The sequence below is a fragment of the Tenrec ecaudatus genome, chromosome 10, assembly GCF_050624435.1.
Source record: "Tenrec ecaudatus isolate mTenEca1 chromosome 10, mTenEca1.hap1, whole genome shotgun sequence".
Classification (NCBI taxonomy): domain Eukaryota; kingdom Metazoa; phylum Chordata; class Mammalia; order Afrosoricida; family Tenrecidae; genus Tenrec; species Tenrec ecaudatus.
In genome coordinates, this window is record NC_134539.1 from 36,403,672 (window position 1) to 36,418,813 (window position 15,142).

The following is a 15,142-nucleotide window of genomic DNA, read 5'->3' on the forward strand; positions in this document are numbered from 1 at the left end:
GATCAGCGTTTACTGGGCTCCTAAGGAGTTTCATCCTTATTGACCTATTCTCCTGGTACAGGAACCCTGGTGGCATGGTGGTTACGCATGGGGCTGCCAACCACAAGGTCATCAGTTTGAACCCACCAGCCACTCCTCGGGAGAAAGAGGAGGCTTTCTGCTCCCATCAAGAGTTACAGTCTCAGAAACCCACAGGGGCAGTTCGACCCCATCCTATAGGGCCGCTGTGAGGCAGAATGGACCGGATGGCAGTGAGTTTGGTTTTTCATTCCCATGGTGAGGAGTCTCTGCGGGGCACAGATGGTTCATGCTCAGCTCCTAGCCCCAAGGTTGGCAGTGCTGACCTGTCCTGAAGCAGCTTGGAAGGAAGACCTGGAGGTGTGCTTCCGAAAGGTTATAGCTTTGAAATCCCCACGGCATCAGAGTCCTGCTTGCCCTATGTCACTTCACAGCAGTGGCAGCAACACCGGCAAGTCTCCCAGCATGAACCAGCGAACGAGAAAACCAATATATTTCTTAACAAGAAACAAACAAAACCAAAAAACCTCAAATGCAACCGACTAGGTGTCCTTGTCACGAGGCAGAGCTAGTTTGACACGTCCGCTCGGCCAGCGTGGGACACAATTGCAGGCGGTGCTGGCTTTCTGGCTGGTCAGGCAGGGGCAGCGAGCCAGCTAACACGGAATGGTCATGGGGTCCTGTGCTCACAGAGAGGGCGCCCGTGGTAAACCACACCAGAGAGAGCACCCCGCCCGCGGCTGTGGGCTGCCGACTCCTGGAGACCCGTGTGTGGAACAGAACTGTGCCCCTCAGGGCCTGCAGGTTGGTTGTTCAGAAGTGGGTCACTGGGTCTTTTGGGGGAGGTACCTGGGGGGGTGTCTGTGCTGAGATGCCCACTTTTCACTTAGCAGCTGAATGCACCACGCAGGGACTCACTGTCGATCTCCAACCCCGCCCCTCCCCCCCCCCCAGCCGGCTGGAGTCGTACAACATGAAGGCGCCAACACCCCACCTCCAGGGATTTGTCTGGGAGGCCAGGAAGTGGAGGCAGCCCAGATGACCTGCCCTGGACCATGGCTCGGCAGGGCATCGGCTCGGCTCGGCATCCTCTTGGCTCTGAGAGGCCCTGCTTAGCCAGTGAGTCTCCTGCAGGGGGGTTCTCCAAGATTCCGCAGGAAGCCAGTGCCTACTTTCCTCCTCCCCGCTCACCCTGCCTGCCCACTCCCTGGGCTGATGTCCTGGGTCAGGTTGTTGTGACCCTCTTCCTACCACAGGGCACAGGGGCTCTGTCCTCCACCCAGGACTGTCCTCACTGAGCTTGATGCCCACAGGGGCCAGGTTGCTATGGTGATTCCACTACCCACATAGTGTCCAGGCAAACAGCTCTGTGAAGCCGGAGCTGTTTGCAAGACCAGCTGAAACCGGCACTGGCACGCAGGGATGATTCCTGGTGGGGTCAGAGGGGGTGGGGAGGGGCTAAGTGTTCTCACTTTCCTAGTTGTGCCACTCTGTGTGTGTGTGTGTGCGCGTGCGCACACTTGTGCACATGTGTGCAGCCACGTGGTCACACAGGGACCCCCCCCCCCATCCAAGTTATATGACCTTTCCCAACCGAGGCACTGTCCCTAGGGGGTCATAATCTGGTGTGACTGTCACAGGGCTCTTCCTGAGGTGGGGGCTGAGTGGTTTGGTTTCTTGACTGAGAGCTAAAAGGGAAGGGAGGAGGGGCATTTCCACGGCAACGGGACAGGCTGAACTGTGGGTCTTCTGGCAGCAAGTCATGCTGACGTCCTGCCACCTGGCTCCCTGTCCTAAAGGATTCCTTCCAGGACACAGGGAAGATAACAAGCTGAGATGGCTCGCCCAGCACCGTCCCGCCTCCCCTGCCCTGAGGCTCCGAGACCTGGGCGGTGCACTGGGCTCATCACGGTGAAGAATACTGTGACTCTCCTTTTACAGGTGGCGAAACCAGGGCTCAGAGAGGCTAGGGTCAAGCACTGATAGGGTCGGAGGTGGGATACGACCCAGCTGTTGTGCTAAGATCTTCAAGCCCTGCCTGTGCCAGGCGGCCCTGCTTTCGCATCCTTCTCTCCCCAGGCTTGGAGCATACAGAGGGCTGGAGAGAACAGAGTCCAAGGCACCGAGGGAAAGAATGCAGCCAAACATCCTGCGGACGTAGCTGGAGTACAACCCGGGGCCTATTCACTGGGGGCCGCTATGTAGGCTGTAAATCCATGGGCTCTGCATTCCCTTCCCTGGGAGGTATATGGGGATGATTAGCTAAGCGACCCCCATCCTAACCCATGCACGGATTTGTGCTGACCCAATTCAATCCAGAGCAGTTAAGCGACACAGTTCCCCACAGCCCTGCATGTGGACTCCCCTCCCCGGCAGCCCTGACTGCAAATAAACGGCTTCTCAGGGCGGCGGGCGAGAGCCAGGCCCCAGCATCTTCTGAGCCCTCGTGCGGGGCTCAGGCGGATTTGTAAAGCACTTTATGATTTATTCATGCCGCCTCCCCGAGCTTCCCAAGACAACCTTCCCCTCACACAAACGAGTGCGGCACCCGGAATAGAATGTCAGGCTTCATTAAAAGAAAAAAAAACCCTGCTGGGGGTGGGGGACACCCCCTCTTTCGGCTCCCCGGCTGACGTCACCCAGTGCGTATGGAATGCAGGTCACACTTGAGAAAGCACCTGGCCTTCAGCAGCCTTTGGCTCCTGAACACGTTGAGATGTCAGAGGCTTCTGAAGAGATACAGGGGTGGGGTGGAGGGGGCAGGGGGCGGGTGGGGGTTTGCCAGCTCAGCCTCCTCAACCCTGAGTCTCTGCACTGGGGCCAGGAGCTCAGGTCAGCTTCATGCATGCCCTGGGCAAGAACCCAGGCAGAAAAGTCTCCCAGGATGAACCAGGCCCACGGAGGCATGGAAGCCCAGTAGAGACCTGTCCCGGTTCTTGGCTGGGAGAAGGAAGCGGGTTCCTCCCCACAGGACTCCACTTTACCAGGAGCCTCCAAGTTCTGATGGCATTGCATAAAGCATCCCTTCTGTCTCGGGCAGAGGGTTGTCAGGGTTGTCTTCAAGGCAGCTTGTGGGTTTGTACCTTCAGCCTTCTGGTTGGCAGCTGAAGTGCGTAACCATTGGCCGCGTCATTGGGGTTCCTTCCATCTGTGTCAATGCGAGGTGACCAGAGTAACCTCTGGTACCATTTTCACTATTGTCAGTGTCATGAGCTCCTCACACCTGGCGGGTGGGGGCCGAGCACTCTGAAGCACAGAGCAAAGAGGGGACTTGCCACTCCCCTTCTCATCTAACATCTTCGAGGTACCCTGATCACCCCCTCTCTACCAGCCAGGAAGGCCGATCCTAGGAAAACATGACCTCCATGAACCCGGAAGCATCCTAGGGCCACAGAAGTCCTGCTGGGGCAGAAACATAGGTTTCGAAGCGCTCCTAAACCAAGCAAGCCTCCATCTACCACTGCCAACACCCAGTGCCACAGGGTCACATGCTTTAGGGCACAGACCCTGGTGGGCCTCACCCACAAGGACCTTTGAGCTATTGGGTTTCTTCAAAGCTGACTGTAACCACCCAATACCAGACACATGGGAGGGGGCTGCTTCGCTTCGATAGATATAGATCCACCTCCTTAATCACTCCAAGGTCAGGATGGAGCAGGAGATGGGTAGTGGTGTCGAGCTGGGCATCAAATCCTCCCAGTTGGCATTATGACCAGAGCCAGCCGGGAGTGCCTGGACTTGGCCCACTGCAGCAGAGAAGAAAGAGGTGCCTGAGCCCCCCCAGGGACCTCACCATTCCTCTGAGTTCATGAGGGTTGACCAGACACTTCTCAGGAGGCCAGACCTCTAGGACCAAGATGCCCACATGTAGACACCTCACCTGCCAGGTATGGAGAAGTAACAGAAAACCTTCTTGGAACTCTGTGGTCATCTGATCTGATCTCATGGGGATGGGGAAGGGGGTGAAGGGAGGCATCACACCTGCCACAAAAGGTCCTGGGGGGGGGCTTTCCTTCTCCTTCCCACCTGTTACTGCCGGCACAAGGGCCAGAGGTGGCCCTGGGAGTCCAAGGTCTGGATGGTATCCCACAGCACTGTGTGTGGCCCCTGTACCAGTCACTCCCTCACTGCCAACTCTGCAGCCCGATCCCTCTGGGATGGCAATGCTGAAATCCAGAGTAGCAAATACAACCCAAGGAGACAAACCCACAAAGGCAAAGTCACTGCCATCCAGTCCATGCTGGCTCACAGTGAGCCCCTAGTGCAGGGGAGAACTGCCTCTGGGTTTCTGGCATGGTAACTGTTTATAGGAGTAGAAAGTCCTGCCTTTCTCCCAAGGAGCAGCTGGTGGTTTTGAACTGCAGATCTTGTGGATTGGAGCCCGATGCGTAACCACTACGCCACCAGGCAGCCATGCATTAAATAGGCACTGGCATTGCTCTCAAGAGAGTTGCTTCCAGCTTAACCCAGTCCTCTCTCGCCCTTTACCCTCCCTCCCCCTCTAGCCCTGGCCTGGATTATGCATTTGGGATGACAGGGAAACACATGGCCAACCCAGTCTTGTGAGACCACAGTAGCCAAAGTCCAGGAGTAAATCCTCACTGGTCATCCTCAGCTTCAAGCACATGCCCACGGAACTTTCAGCCAAGAGTCAGTTGCATACAACGGCTACCTGTGAATGCCTAACCCATTAAAAGACAGAGCAAGACAACTAGGGGGATTCCTTCAGGCACCAAACCTTTAAATCAAGTTCATTTAGTTTTCAAATGAATTTTCCCTAAGAGATGTTTAGGGAGCCCTGGTGGTCCCATGTTCCCAAGGGGCAGTTCTACCCTCTTCCTGTAGGGTTGCTATGAGCCGGCATCAATTCCAGGGCAGTGACTGAATAGATATAAATAAATTGCACCATTTGGACTTTTCAAAATCATATACATTCTCAAAAGGGGCCATATTAGCCTAAAAAAAGTTCTTGGGAGGTAGAACAATAGTGCTCTTTTTGTGTATAACCCATAGATGCAGACAGAGTCCCTCGCTGGGGCAAATGGTTAATGCGCTCAGCTGCTAACCAAGAGGTTGGAGGTTCAGGTCTACCCAGAGGCCCTTTGAAAGACAGTCCTGGTGATGTAATTTGGAAAGAGCAGCTACTAAGAAGCCCAGGAAGCATAGTTCTAGTTTGACACCATGGGACCTGCTGTGAGTCAGCACTGACTCCAGGACAATGGGTTTCGTCTCTTCAACGGACGGACACACAGCACACGCGCAGAGCACCCAACCGGTCACCACCCAGTCGGTCCCGCCACCAGCGACCCTCCACAGAGGTACATGCTCATCCTTTCCGGGTCCTAACATTCCACGGGCTGGGAGAAGTGGGGAGAGGGGCTTTACAAGGCTCCGTAGAGAAGCAACAGTGTGAGAGAGAGAAAATCCCCAAAAAACAAAACAAGGAAGCTTGAGGAACACTGCTAATCGAAGGCAAAGCCAGACTTTTCCCCGTGACTCCAAGTCACCCACCCAGCATCTCTTGCTGCATCCTGCGATGGGTGAGTGGGAGAATCTGCTCCTTCACTGAGGGACCAGACCCTACTTGTCTGGTTGATAGTTTCTCTGAAATTTGCAGGGAATTCTGAGCCCGCTCAGCTCTCAAAGCAGCACTACAGTCCCCCCTTGAGGCGCACACCACACTGCTGAGTGAGTCGTTCCCAGTCTGATCACGTGACCTCTCGTGTACTTCTGCGCTTGTGTCTCCAACTCTGATGCTCGAGGTCACCAAGGAAACACCACCCCGGATGCCACTCGAACGCAAATTTACTCACAGTGCAAAGTGTTTCAAAGGTCTTTTCGGAGACAAAGGATCCGTCCAGGCCGAAGAGGAAGATGGAGGCGTAGGACAGCATCCCGCCCAGGATAATGAGGTTGTTCATATATGGACTAGACATCTTGATCAGCCTGACCAAAGGAAGAGAGACTCCGGTTAACAGACTGCTCATGGCACGATTCCCTGAGTGCGTGCGTTCTGCATGCCTCTTGTTGCTGCTCTTGGGCACCAGTTGCGTATGGTTGTCCAGGCCGCAGGGCAGAGGGAGAAAGCCAACCCTGGCTTCCTCTTTAGAGGCGTGCCAACTTCCAGGAACTCACTGCCCCTTCAGTGAATAACCTAGACAGCCACATATTTCTAGCTGTTGATTTTTCCCATCTCCCCCGTCAAGTTCCCCCAACACGTCTCTGAGATCGTCTTTGTCGCATCAGCTTATCCAGCCATCAGGTCTCAGTTTATACAACAACTTTAAGTCAGTGGTCCTCAACCTTCCTGATGCCGCGACCCTTCATACAGTTCATGTGGTGGTGACCCCCCCACCATAACATTATTTTAATGGCTACTTCATCACTATCATTTTGATACTGTTATGAATCAGGTGACTCCTGGGAAAGGGTCATTTGACCCCCAAAGGGGTCGCGACCTGTAGGTTGAGAACCACTACTTTAAGTCAACAGCTGTTTCTAGGAGCATTCTAGGAGTTGATCCTGACTTGTAGCGGCCCCTGTGGGGTAGAACAGGGATAGAGCTGTCCCCTGTGGGTTTCTGAGGCCGTTAACTCTTTGTGGGGATAGAAAGCCTCGTCTTTCTCCTACAGAGCGGCTGGTGGTTCCAAACTGCTGACCTTGCAGTTAGCAGCCCAGTGAGTAAGCACTAGGTCACTGGGCCTCCTTCCATTTAAGTTCAGGAAGTTTATACTGTGGGAAGGGAGGTTGCTAGGCCCCACTATCCAGCCCTGAGTGGACCAGGTCTACACACGGGAGAATTTAGGATTGTCAGGGGTTCTGGGGACTGCTCTACCTGCTTTACCTAAAAGAGTCACTTCCACTGTCCTGTGTCACACAGTGTGGGCAGAGGCCTTGCTCAGCACGAATGGTGCAGGTGGACACATGAGTCCTCACCCATCCCTACCCTTGCCTTCACCAGACTAAGGCCGGAGCATTCTATACAGTCTCAGACTCTGCAGGCTCCTCCCACACTGCCTTCTGGTATCTCCAGGACCCCCCAGCTCACAGCTTCTTAGACTCCCAGGGATCCCAGGATGCAGGTGGCCTTTTGGATACGGTCATCATGGTCAATTGCTCCTTGAATCATGTCCCTTGCACCTGTGATTCCAGTAATCCGTCTACAGTAAAAGAAACAAGGCCTCATCCAAGCAGCAGAGGGATCCCAATGCACCTTGGGACAAGTCACTTAATCTCCTGAGACTCAGGTTCTTCAGTACACCTGAGAATTGGGTGTACTGGGCTCTCTGCCTAGAGTGCTGGTGGCGCTGAGGTGAGATTGGACCCTGGAGACCTGTTTGTAAACCAGGTCCTGTAAGGCGATGTCTTTCCTTTGGGAAAACAGAAACGCTTTGTCTTAGGCTATGGATGAAGGTCTCCAGGGCAGATCACCAGTTTTACAACCGACTGTGCAGACACATTTGGTCTGACCGCATTCACTACAATCCCCCCAATGCGCCCTCACTTATCCCACTTCTGCCTGGTGCTTCCTGTTTCCGTTCCTCCTCCTTTCCAAGCCCACCTGAACTTTGTCCTTGGTACGTGGGGCCCTTTGGATCTGGAGCGTTGATGATTCTAAAGGGCGTGTCTCTCCCTAGCGCTCTTGCTCTCTGGAAGGACCTGGCGATTGTTTGGCTGAAAACGGAGCTGCGGGGCTGGGTTCAGTTTTAGATCCGAAGGGGGATGGAGGGCCAGAATCTTGGGGTTCCTCCAGTTTCTACCCCCCTGCCAGCCTGGGTTCTTTTCCGATGTTGCCTCTGTTCCACATTTTCCTCCCCTCTATGCAGGACCTTCTAATGCCACTCCTTCCAGAGGTGGGAGGCTGGTTTGGGAGAGGCCAGAGGATGGGGACAGGCTTCCTGGAGGGAATGGATCCTCATGGCTGGGGAATATTTAGGAAGATACAGATGAGGGAGGATTTGGAACCACAAGACATTTATTTCCTCTACCTTTGCAGAGCTGTAAACAACCAGGCCAGTCACCACCTTGACCTGGATGCCAGCCTGCAAGTCTGGAGGAAGGACATTTTTCTGGCAGGAGGCCAAGAGGGGAGAGCCCGGGGGTCAGACCCATAGTTCTGAAATCAGGCAGCACTATCCCGTGGGAGCTGTTGAGGCTGGTAGGAAGGGAGGCTGGTGTTGGGAGCTGACTATGTGCCAGGTGCTTATGGTACAAACTTTACCTGCTGACGCTCGTACGGGACAGACGTAAGTTGCTTCAGCTTTTCTTGTGTGTCATTTGTAATCACGAAAGTAAACAGGGGGATAAAATACCTTGTTTTGTTGTTCTCCCTGAGACAGATACGATCTAAGAAATTGCTACCCCAAATAGGTAAATAAGATAGCTAGAGTTGCCAAGGCTTTGCAAACAGAGAGGGTGGGGGAGGGGCCGTCAGTCTTGCTCCATGCAGCCCACGGGCCCATCAGGGTGGCTTCTGGGTACCGAAGCAGGGCTGCGGCATTGCATGGGTGGTGCTGAGGCTGCGCCCACTCTCTGAGCCCCTGCTCGGCCCCTCCCACAAGGCGGGGAGCTGGGTTCTGAGATTTGCTATGGAAACCGAGGAAGCTAGCTGTGCGTGGTAAACACCACTGCCTGGGAGGGTGGCCTGCTCTGCCCACGCTGACCAAAATAACTCGGAGCCAGCACTTGGAGCTTCTCTGCTGTCCTCCCCTGAGCTGCAGATTGGGCCACTGTGATTCACAGGGTGTCGGGAGAGAGGCGCCTGGACAGAAACCAACAGGGTGGCCTGGGACCATGCCCCTCCATCCCTCTCAGCTGGGACACAGGGTGAGCAGGGCTTCAGGGAGATGATGAGAGGGAGGGGCTTCTGCTCACTAACGTGCTGGATCCTGGCACCAAAGGTACCAAACCAGCCCGCCCCTCGCCGGTAGTGCTTCCCAAAGATACTGGCGTGTGGGGAGGAGACAAAGACATTTGGTGAATTCTTTCTTCTTGCTTTCTCTTCTGGGAGCACCACAGAATGCACAAACACGTTAGAAGCTTACACCATTCGGTTCAATTCAACCTCACACACCCTAAACGTAGGAACTTCCATTCCATTCACACCCCTGTGCGCTGTTGCTCCAGAGAGCTCTGTAACAGGCTGCCCACAGGCGCTACAAAGTCAATACTACCCTCTGGAATGGTACAGTGAGGCACTGATCAGTCCGTGGTAGAATCCTCACGTCTCCCCATCGCCCCCACCCCCATCCCCCGTTCTTGAGACAGGGTTTACTTCCTGGTCAACCCACCTCATGGGCAGTCACCGCCTGCCGGCCGGGAGGAGGGTGGTGTCAACCCACCTCCCGGCCGGGAGGAGGCTTGCGTGCCGCTAAGATGCTGAACAGATTTCAGTGGGGTGTTCAGACTAGCAGAGACTCGGAAGACGGGTCTGGTGATCAACTTTTGAAAATCATCCACTGAAGACCCCATGGATCTGCACAGATCATGGATCTGCATGGGTCATGGATCTACCACTCATCATGGGGATGACACCGGGCTGAGCGGCATTTCATTCCCTTGTGCGTGGAGTGTATGAGGTTGGGTCAACGGCAGTCAGCAACCACAGTAACCCCTGGGCAGCCTGCAGCCTGGCCTGTGTGTGTGTGTGTGTGTGTGTGTGTGTGCGTGACATGCAATACCATCCCAGGGACTGACAACACACTGGTCCTAAGAATTGTTCTGGGCCCCTGGAGAATGGGCCACCAGGCGAGGCTCCCACCCTCTGTCATGGAGGGGGCGTGCGCAGCTTACTTCTGATTCCGATTCTTGATGTTGAAGAAGAGGAACGCGCTGGCCATGATCATGCCAAGGATGGTGAGGGCAGAGAGGATGCTGTAGAGAGGCAGGGAGATCTTGCGAAGCTGCTCCAGGATGATGGTCTTGTCTTTCGGCGGCTCGGACCCTAGACAGCCAAGGAAAGACACTGGTTTATCTCTGTGCAGGGCGGGGAGGTTGGCCGAGAACATCTCTGCCTGGGGGCTCCTGACAGTCGCCAGGCCCCTGTGCAAGGCTGCTTTTTGGCATGACTGGGTTGGGTGGCGGGCTGCTTGCCAGCGGGAAGCTTTAGCCAGGATGTCTTTCTTTTTCTAAACAGACTCAGGGAGGGGTATGGGATGCACGTAGTTGTCAGTGGAACAGCCAAAGGCTCCTTGGAAGCAAGGCTGTCCTTTGAAGAGATCATTAGGAGGGACCTGTCCCTGGAGAAAGACATCGTGCTTGGTGGAGGGTCAACAGAAGAGAAGATGGAGAAATGGACACATGGTTGTAACAGGGGATTCAGACACCCGCGTGATGGTGGGGGTGATGTAGGACAAGGCAGTGTTTCATTCGGAAGGGACTGGGCAGCACCCAGCCACAACAAGCAACACTAGGATCTGATTCCACTGGACAACACTGTTGAAATCCCATCGCCGTTCATCTCCCGATGTTACAGTGGTTTCGGAGGCTCTCGGCTGGGTGCTGGGCAAAGCACCCCTGGGTGTGAGGAGCCTAGTTCTGGCCCTTAAGAACCACTCCTATGCATGGAAACCACCACCCATCCACAGAGTGGATCCCAGGCCCGTCAGTGACGTCTCCATGCTCTGACCATGGAGTTCTGGTTTTCCTTGTCATAGGACTCTGACTCTAGGAGGGGAGGCGTTCTGTGACACCAAGGCTGGACTGAAACGTGGGGTGCAGAGACACCCTTGCCTGTGGTCAGGGGCACCCACACCTGGGGAGGCCCAGGGCCCCTGACCAGGCTCTTTTTTCTGTGCTGTAAGCCGCTGTTCTGTTTTAGTTTCACTGGTCCAGGATGCTGGGGGAGCGGTGCAGGGACTCCTGCTGCTGCTTCCTAATCCCCTCATTCCTTGCTCAAGTTCCAGGCCAGCTTTCTGCTGGCGAACTGGAGACTCCTGGAAACGTTCCCCTCTAGTGCTGCCTTGTGGAAACAGCCCCAGCGAAGGAGCCAAACTGTGGCTCCAGGACCGCCAGGCTATGCCACGGCAGTGGGCCCTCCTGGGCACCAGACTCAGGTTTCTCTCCCCTCCCAGGAGACAAAGAAATGGTGGACAGACATGGCAGCAGGGAAACAAGAGTTCTCTAGAACATCTATATTTAAAAACCCTTCTAGCTAGTTCAAATGTGTCCAGGGACATTAAAGGGAGGGGGGCAGGGGGAGAAGTCAGGGAGAGTTAGAATCATCTAAGAAGCCTAGGGAAGTTGCCAGGTTCAAAAACAGCTAGTGACCTGCAGGCATGTTTAACAGGTAGTGCCAATGCTGGAATGCCCAATACTTACAGTAAGCAAAGGCTTACTTATGCTTCTTACTGATCTGCAGGGAACCGTCACACCACATGGAAGGTTCTGCCTCTAGGCCTGGCTGGCATCTGCCTCCATCCCAAGCCCACACTCCTTCCTACATCATCCAAGTCTCTTTTCAAATGTGCCTTCTTTGACAGGGGTAGGAGACCCTGAAAGCGAGGTGAGCATGAGCTAACTTGTTCTTACTCATTCATCTGTCTGGGGAAGCTCCACGTGGTTTTCACGTCATCTCCTCTTGCTAGTTGGGCTCGGGGCTGGGCGTTCAGTGATACAAGGATCAAGACGCAGGCCCTGTCCTCAAAGAACCCACCTACTAAGTGGGTTAAGAGCTATTTCAAAAGCAGTGAGAAGCAGGGCAGAGGGAGGGTAGGATGGAAAGGGGGAAGCGATTACAAGGATCTACATGTGACCTCCTCCCTGGGGGACGGACAGCAGAAAAGTGGGTGAAGGGAGACATGGGACAGAGCAAGATATGACAAAATAATAATTTATAAATGAACAAGGGCTCATGAGGGAGGGGTGAGCGGGGAGGGAGGGGAAAAATGAGGACCTGATGCCAGGGACTTAAGTGGAGAGCAAATGCTTTGAGACTGATGAGGACAACGAATGCACAGATGTGCTTTGCACACTGATGTATGTATGGATTGTGACAGGAGTTGTATGAGCCCCTAATAAAATGATTTTTAAAAAGAAAAGAAAAGAAAAGAAGGGGTCGTCTATGTTCCAGGTAAGAAAGCATGCTTGGCATACTTCTGAGAAAGAAAAAAAAGAAGCATTCTGGTTACTGGCCGCTTCACAGTGGTCTAAGCTTCACAGTGAGATAAGATTACAGGTTTTCCTCACCCTCTGGAAGTAGTGGTTCCTGTAGGAACGTTTATCAGTGGAATGGTGTCAAGCAAAGATTCAGTGACCAGTAATTTATATGGGAAACTTTTTTTTTTGAGAGAGAGCTTCTTGACTCAAACCTGTCACATCTTATTAAATAACAAACACTGAGGTGTCAGAAATCGAACTTTGGAAAAGTGGGGGCTATATAGCCTGTGGAAGGTATCTAATTTGAGAGGATTAAGAGTGAAGGGGTGGAGGTTAGCCTGTCAATCAGGTTGTAGTTTGATGACCTCATTTGGAGGCGCTAAGGAGATAAAGAGCTCGCTGGAGGTAGGGCTCAGGCTCACTCCTGGGAGACGTTCCAGCTGAGAAGACACGTGGGGCTATGTCAGAGCCCTGGAGCTGGAGGAGCCACGTGGAGACCCCTGACAGCACCGAGATGCTCCCACTGCCCTGGATCCACAAGACTTCCCACCCACTGGCCTGTGATCCTCCTGCATTCGGCGGGCATTTCATGTATCTCATGAATCGGAAGAGGAATTTATAGATTGGTATCAGACATATGGGTTAATATCGGACTTATGGATTTGATCTGGACTGGGTGGGAACGTTTTCTCAATATTCAATGGCTCTTGTATAGAAAGCTCTTTCTTATACACACAAGTTTCCCTGGATTTGTTTCTCTAGTCTACCCGGACTAACACATGTCGTTTTCCATGTACAGAGGGTGCCAAGGTTTGTACTGCAAGCACCTTTCACAGCTCAAGGTTTTACAGGCGGTAATCGGGAGAGCTGGTCGGCTTTGAACTCAGACCTGCCTGTCAGGGCGTGAGAACGCCAGGCAGAGGGAGGCCTGAGCCCCCAGTGGGAACGCTGTGGATGGAGAGGGGTAGGAGCTATGCCTGGGAGAAGACGTGGAGGGGCGCTGGCTGGGCACCAGGCTGGGTGGAAGGATAAGGAGTCACAGGGGGATCTCTACATGTTCAAAGACCTGGGGCGGGCTGGGGTGGTCCTGAGAGGTGGGGGAGGGTCCCCACCTCATTGTGAGCAGAGGGGACATCGTCACCATGGCCTGGTGGCCTGGGTGCTTCGGCTGCTGAGGAGAGAGGGATTTGAGGGGACTGAATGGTGTGTAGAAGAGTTGAATGTGGCTGGTGTGGGGGTTCCAGAGAAGCCTGAGGGCTGAGCCTGGGCAGGGGTGAGTGGAGGGCTGGGCTCAGCCTCGCTCCGGAGGCGGCCTGACTCTGCCCCCTCTGGGATGCAGAAGCCAGCTGCTTTCCAGTTATGCAGACCCATCATAGCCTGAGACCGGATGGCAGGGTTTTACATCGAACTAGGGAACCTGACGTACGCAGTGAAACCTACAGGAATTCAACCGTTTCTACTGTACCATTTAGGGACAATGACCGTGTATGTCCCCGAGTTGGGCACCTGTTCTCATCCTCCTTTGCTGAGCTGCACCTCCCTCATTAACATAAATGTAGCTCGCCCTACGGTCCCTGAATAACTTTCCAAGTTGCTGTGGTTAATTTGACCCCACATAAAACACTGTCATCGAGTGGATTCCCACTCACAGTCACCCTACCAGACAAGGCAGACTGCCCAAGTGGGTTTCTGAGACTGTAACTCAGCTGTCCCCCATAGAGCGGCTAGTGGTTTTGAACTGCTGACCTTAGTGGTTAGCAACCCAATGGCATAACCCACTCCACCACCTGGGCTCTCATAGAGACAGTTCTTCAAAGAGGATCAGCTTTCGGGGTGATCTGTTCAACCAGTTAAGCTAACTACTGGTTGGTGTTAAGATGACCACAGGGGATATTTTTGGTTTCAGGTTTGCGGATTCTCTTGGGGCAATCACGTCAGAAGTTAATCCATCTACTATGGCTCTAGAACAGGGCTTCTCAACTGGTGGGTCACAACCCCTTGGGGGAGTTGAATGACCCTTTCACAGGGGTCTCCCGATTCATCACAGTAGCAAAAGTACAGTGATGAAGCAGCAACGAAAATAATTTTACGGTTGGGGGGGTCACCATAACACGAGAGACTGTACTAAAGAGTTGCGGCACCAGGAAGGTTGAGAACGACTACTCCAGAAAGCCCAGAGTCCATGAGGATTCGTCTATGAACATTTTGACCCATATGCTCCCTAATCGTAGCCAGGCACCATCGAGTTCTTCGGTCTCCCGACACAGGAGGCCCACAGGCAGGCACACATTCCCTACCTCTCCGCTCCCAACGTCCTTCCCTCTGTGGCTACCGGCGAGGAGACACCAGTCACTGTACCTTGACTGGCTGGTTCTCACAAGCTTTTCAGACTCCAAGCACTACGCGATGAGGGAGGAGATGGAAGTACTAGAGACATCACTAGGTCCAATCACTGGGCGTCCCATGTAACCATGACTTTATTCCTCTAAACGCAGGAACCAAGTCCCAGGAGGTCACCCTCGACAGTTACTGTAAATACATCTACGACACAACAGTGAACACTGGCGTGAACATATCTCTGAGTCTCTGCTTTCGAGTCTTCTGGGACTGGAACACTGGGTGTCAGTGATTCTGCTTTTAGGGTTGTTTTTTTTGGGGGGGGCGCGAGAAATGGCCATACTATTTTCCCCAAGGTGGTATCACATTACATTCTCACCAGCCGTGAGTGGATATGGATCCCAGTCTCCCCACATTCTCCCTAACATCTATTATTTTCTGTTGGTGTTTGTCTCTAGTTCTTAACGCAGCCACCCCAGTCGAGTGGCATGATGTGTCACTGTGGGCTTGATTGCATCTCTCCGATGGCTAATGACACTGAGCATCTTCTCATGGGTTTGATGGCCCATGATGTCTATTCAAGCCCTTTGCTCATTGAACGAGCAGGTGATTTGTCTTTTTGCTGTTGAGCTTTGGAAGTTTTATACATGATTTTGTTATGAGATTCTTGTCGATGTCTGCTTTTCCAAGC

At 53.6% G+C, this 15,142-nt stretch overlaps 1 protein-coding gene across 1 annotated transcript in view; it reads right to left on the reverse strand.

Annotated features, from left to right (window-relative positions):
* Positions 1–15,142, reverse strand: part of GABBR2 (gamma-aminobutyric acid type B receptor subunit 2) — a 408,186-nt gene that overhangs the window by 70,036 nt on the left and 323,008 nt on the right. Inside the window, exons 10-11 of the mRNA XM_075558989.1 lie at positions 9,811–9,961; positions 5,832–5,964 (exon numbers count right to left, since the gene is read on the reverse strand). Coding sequence (XP_075415104.1) covers positions 5,832–5,964; positions 9,811–9,961 — 284 coding nt within the window. The remainder of the gene's footprint in view (positions 1–5,831; positions 5,965–9,810; positions 9,962–15,142) is intronic.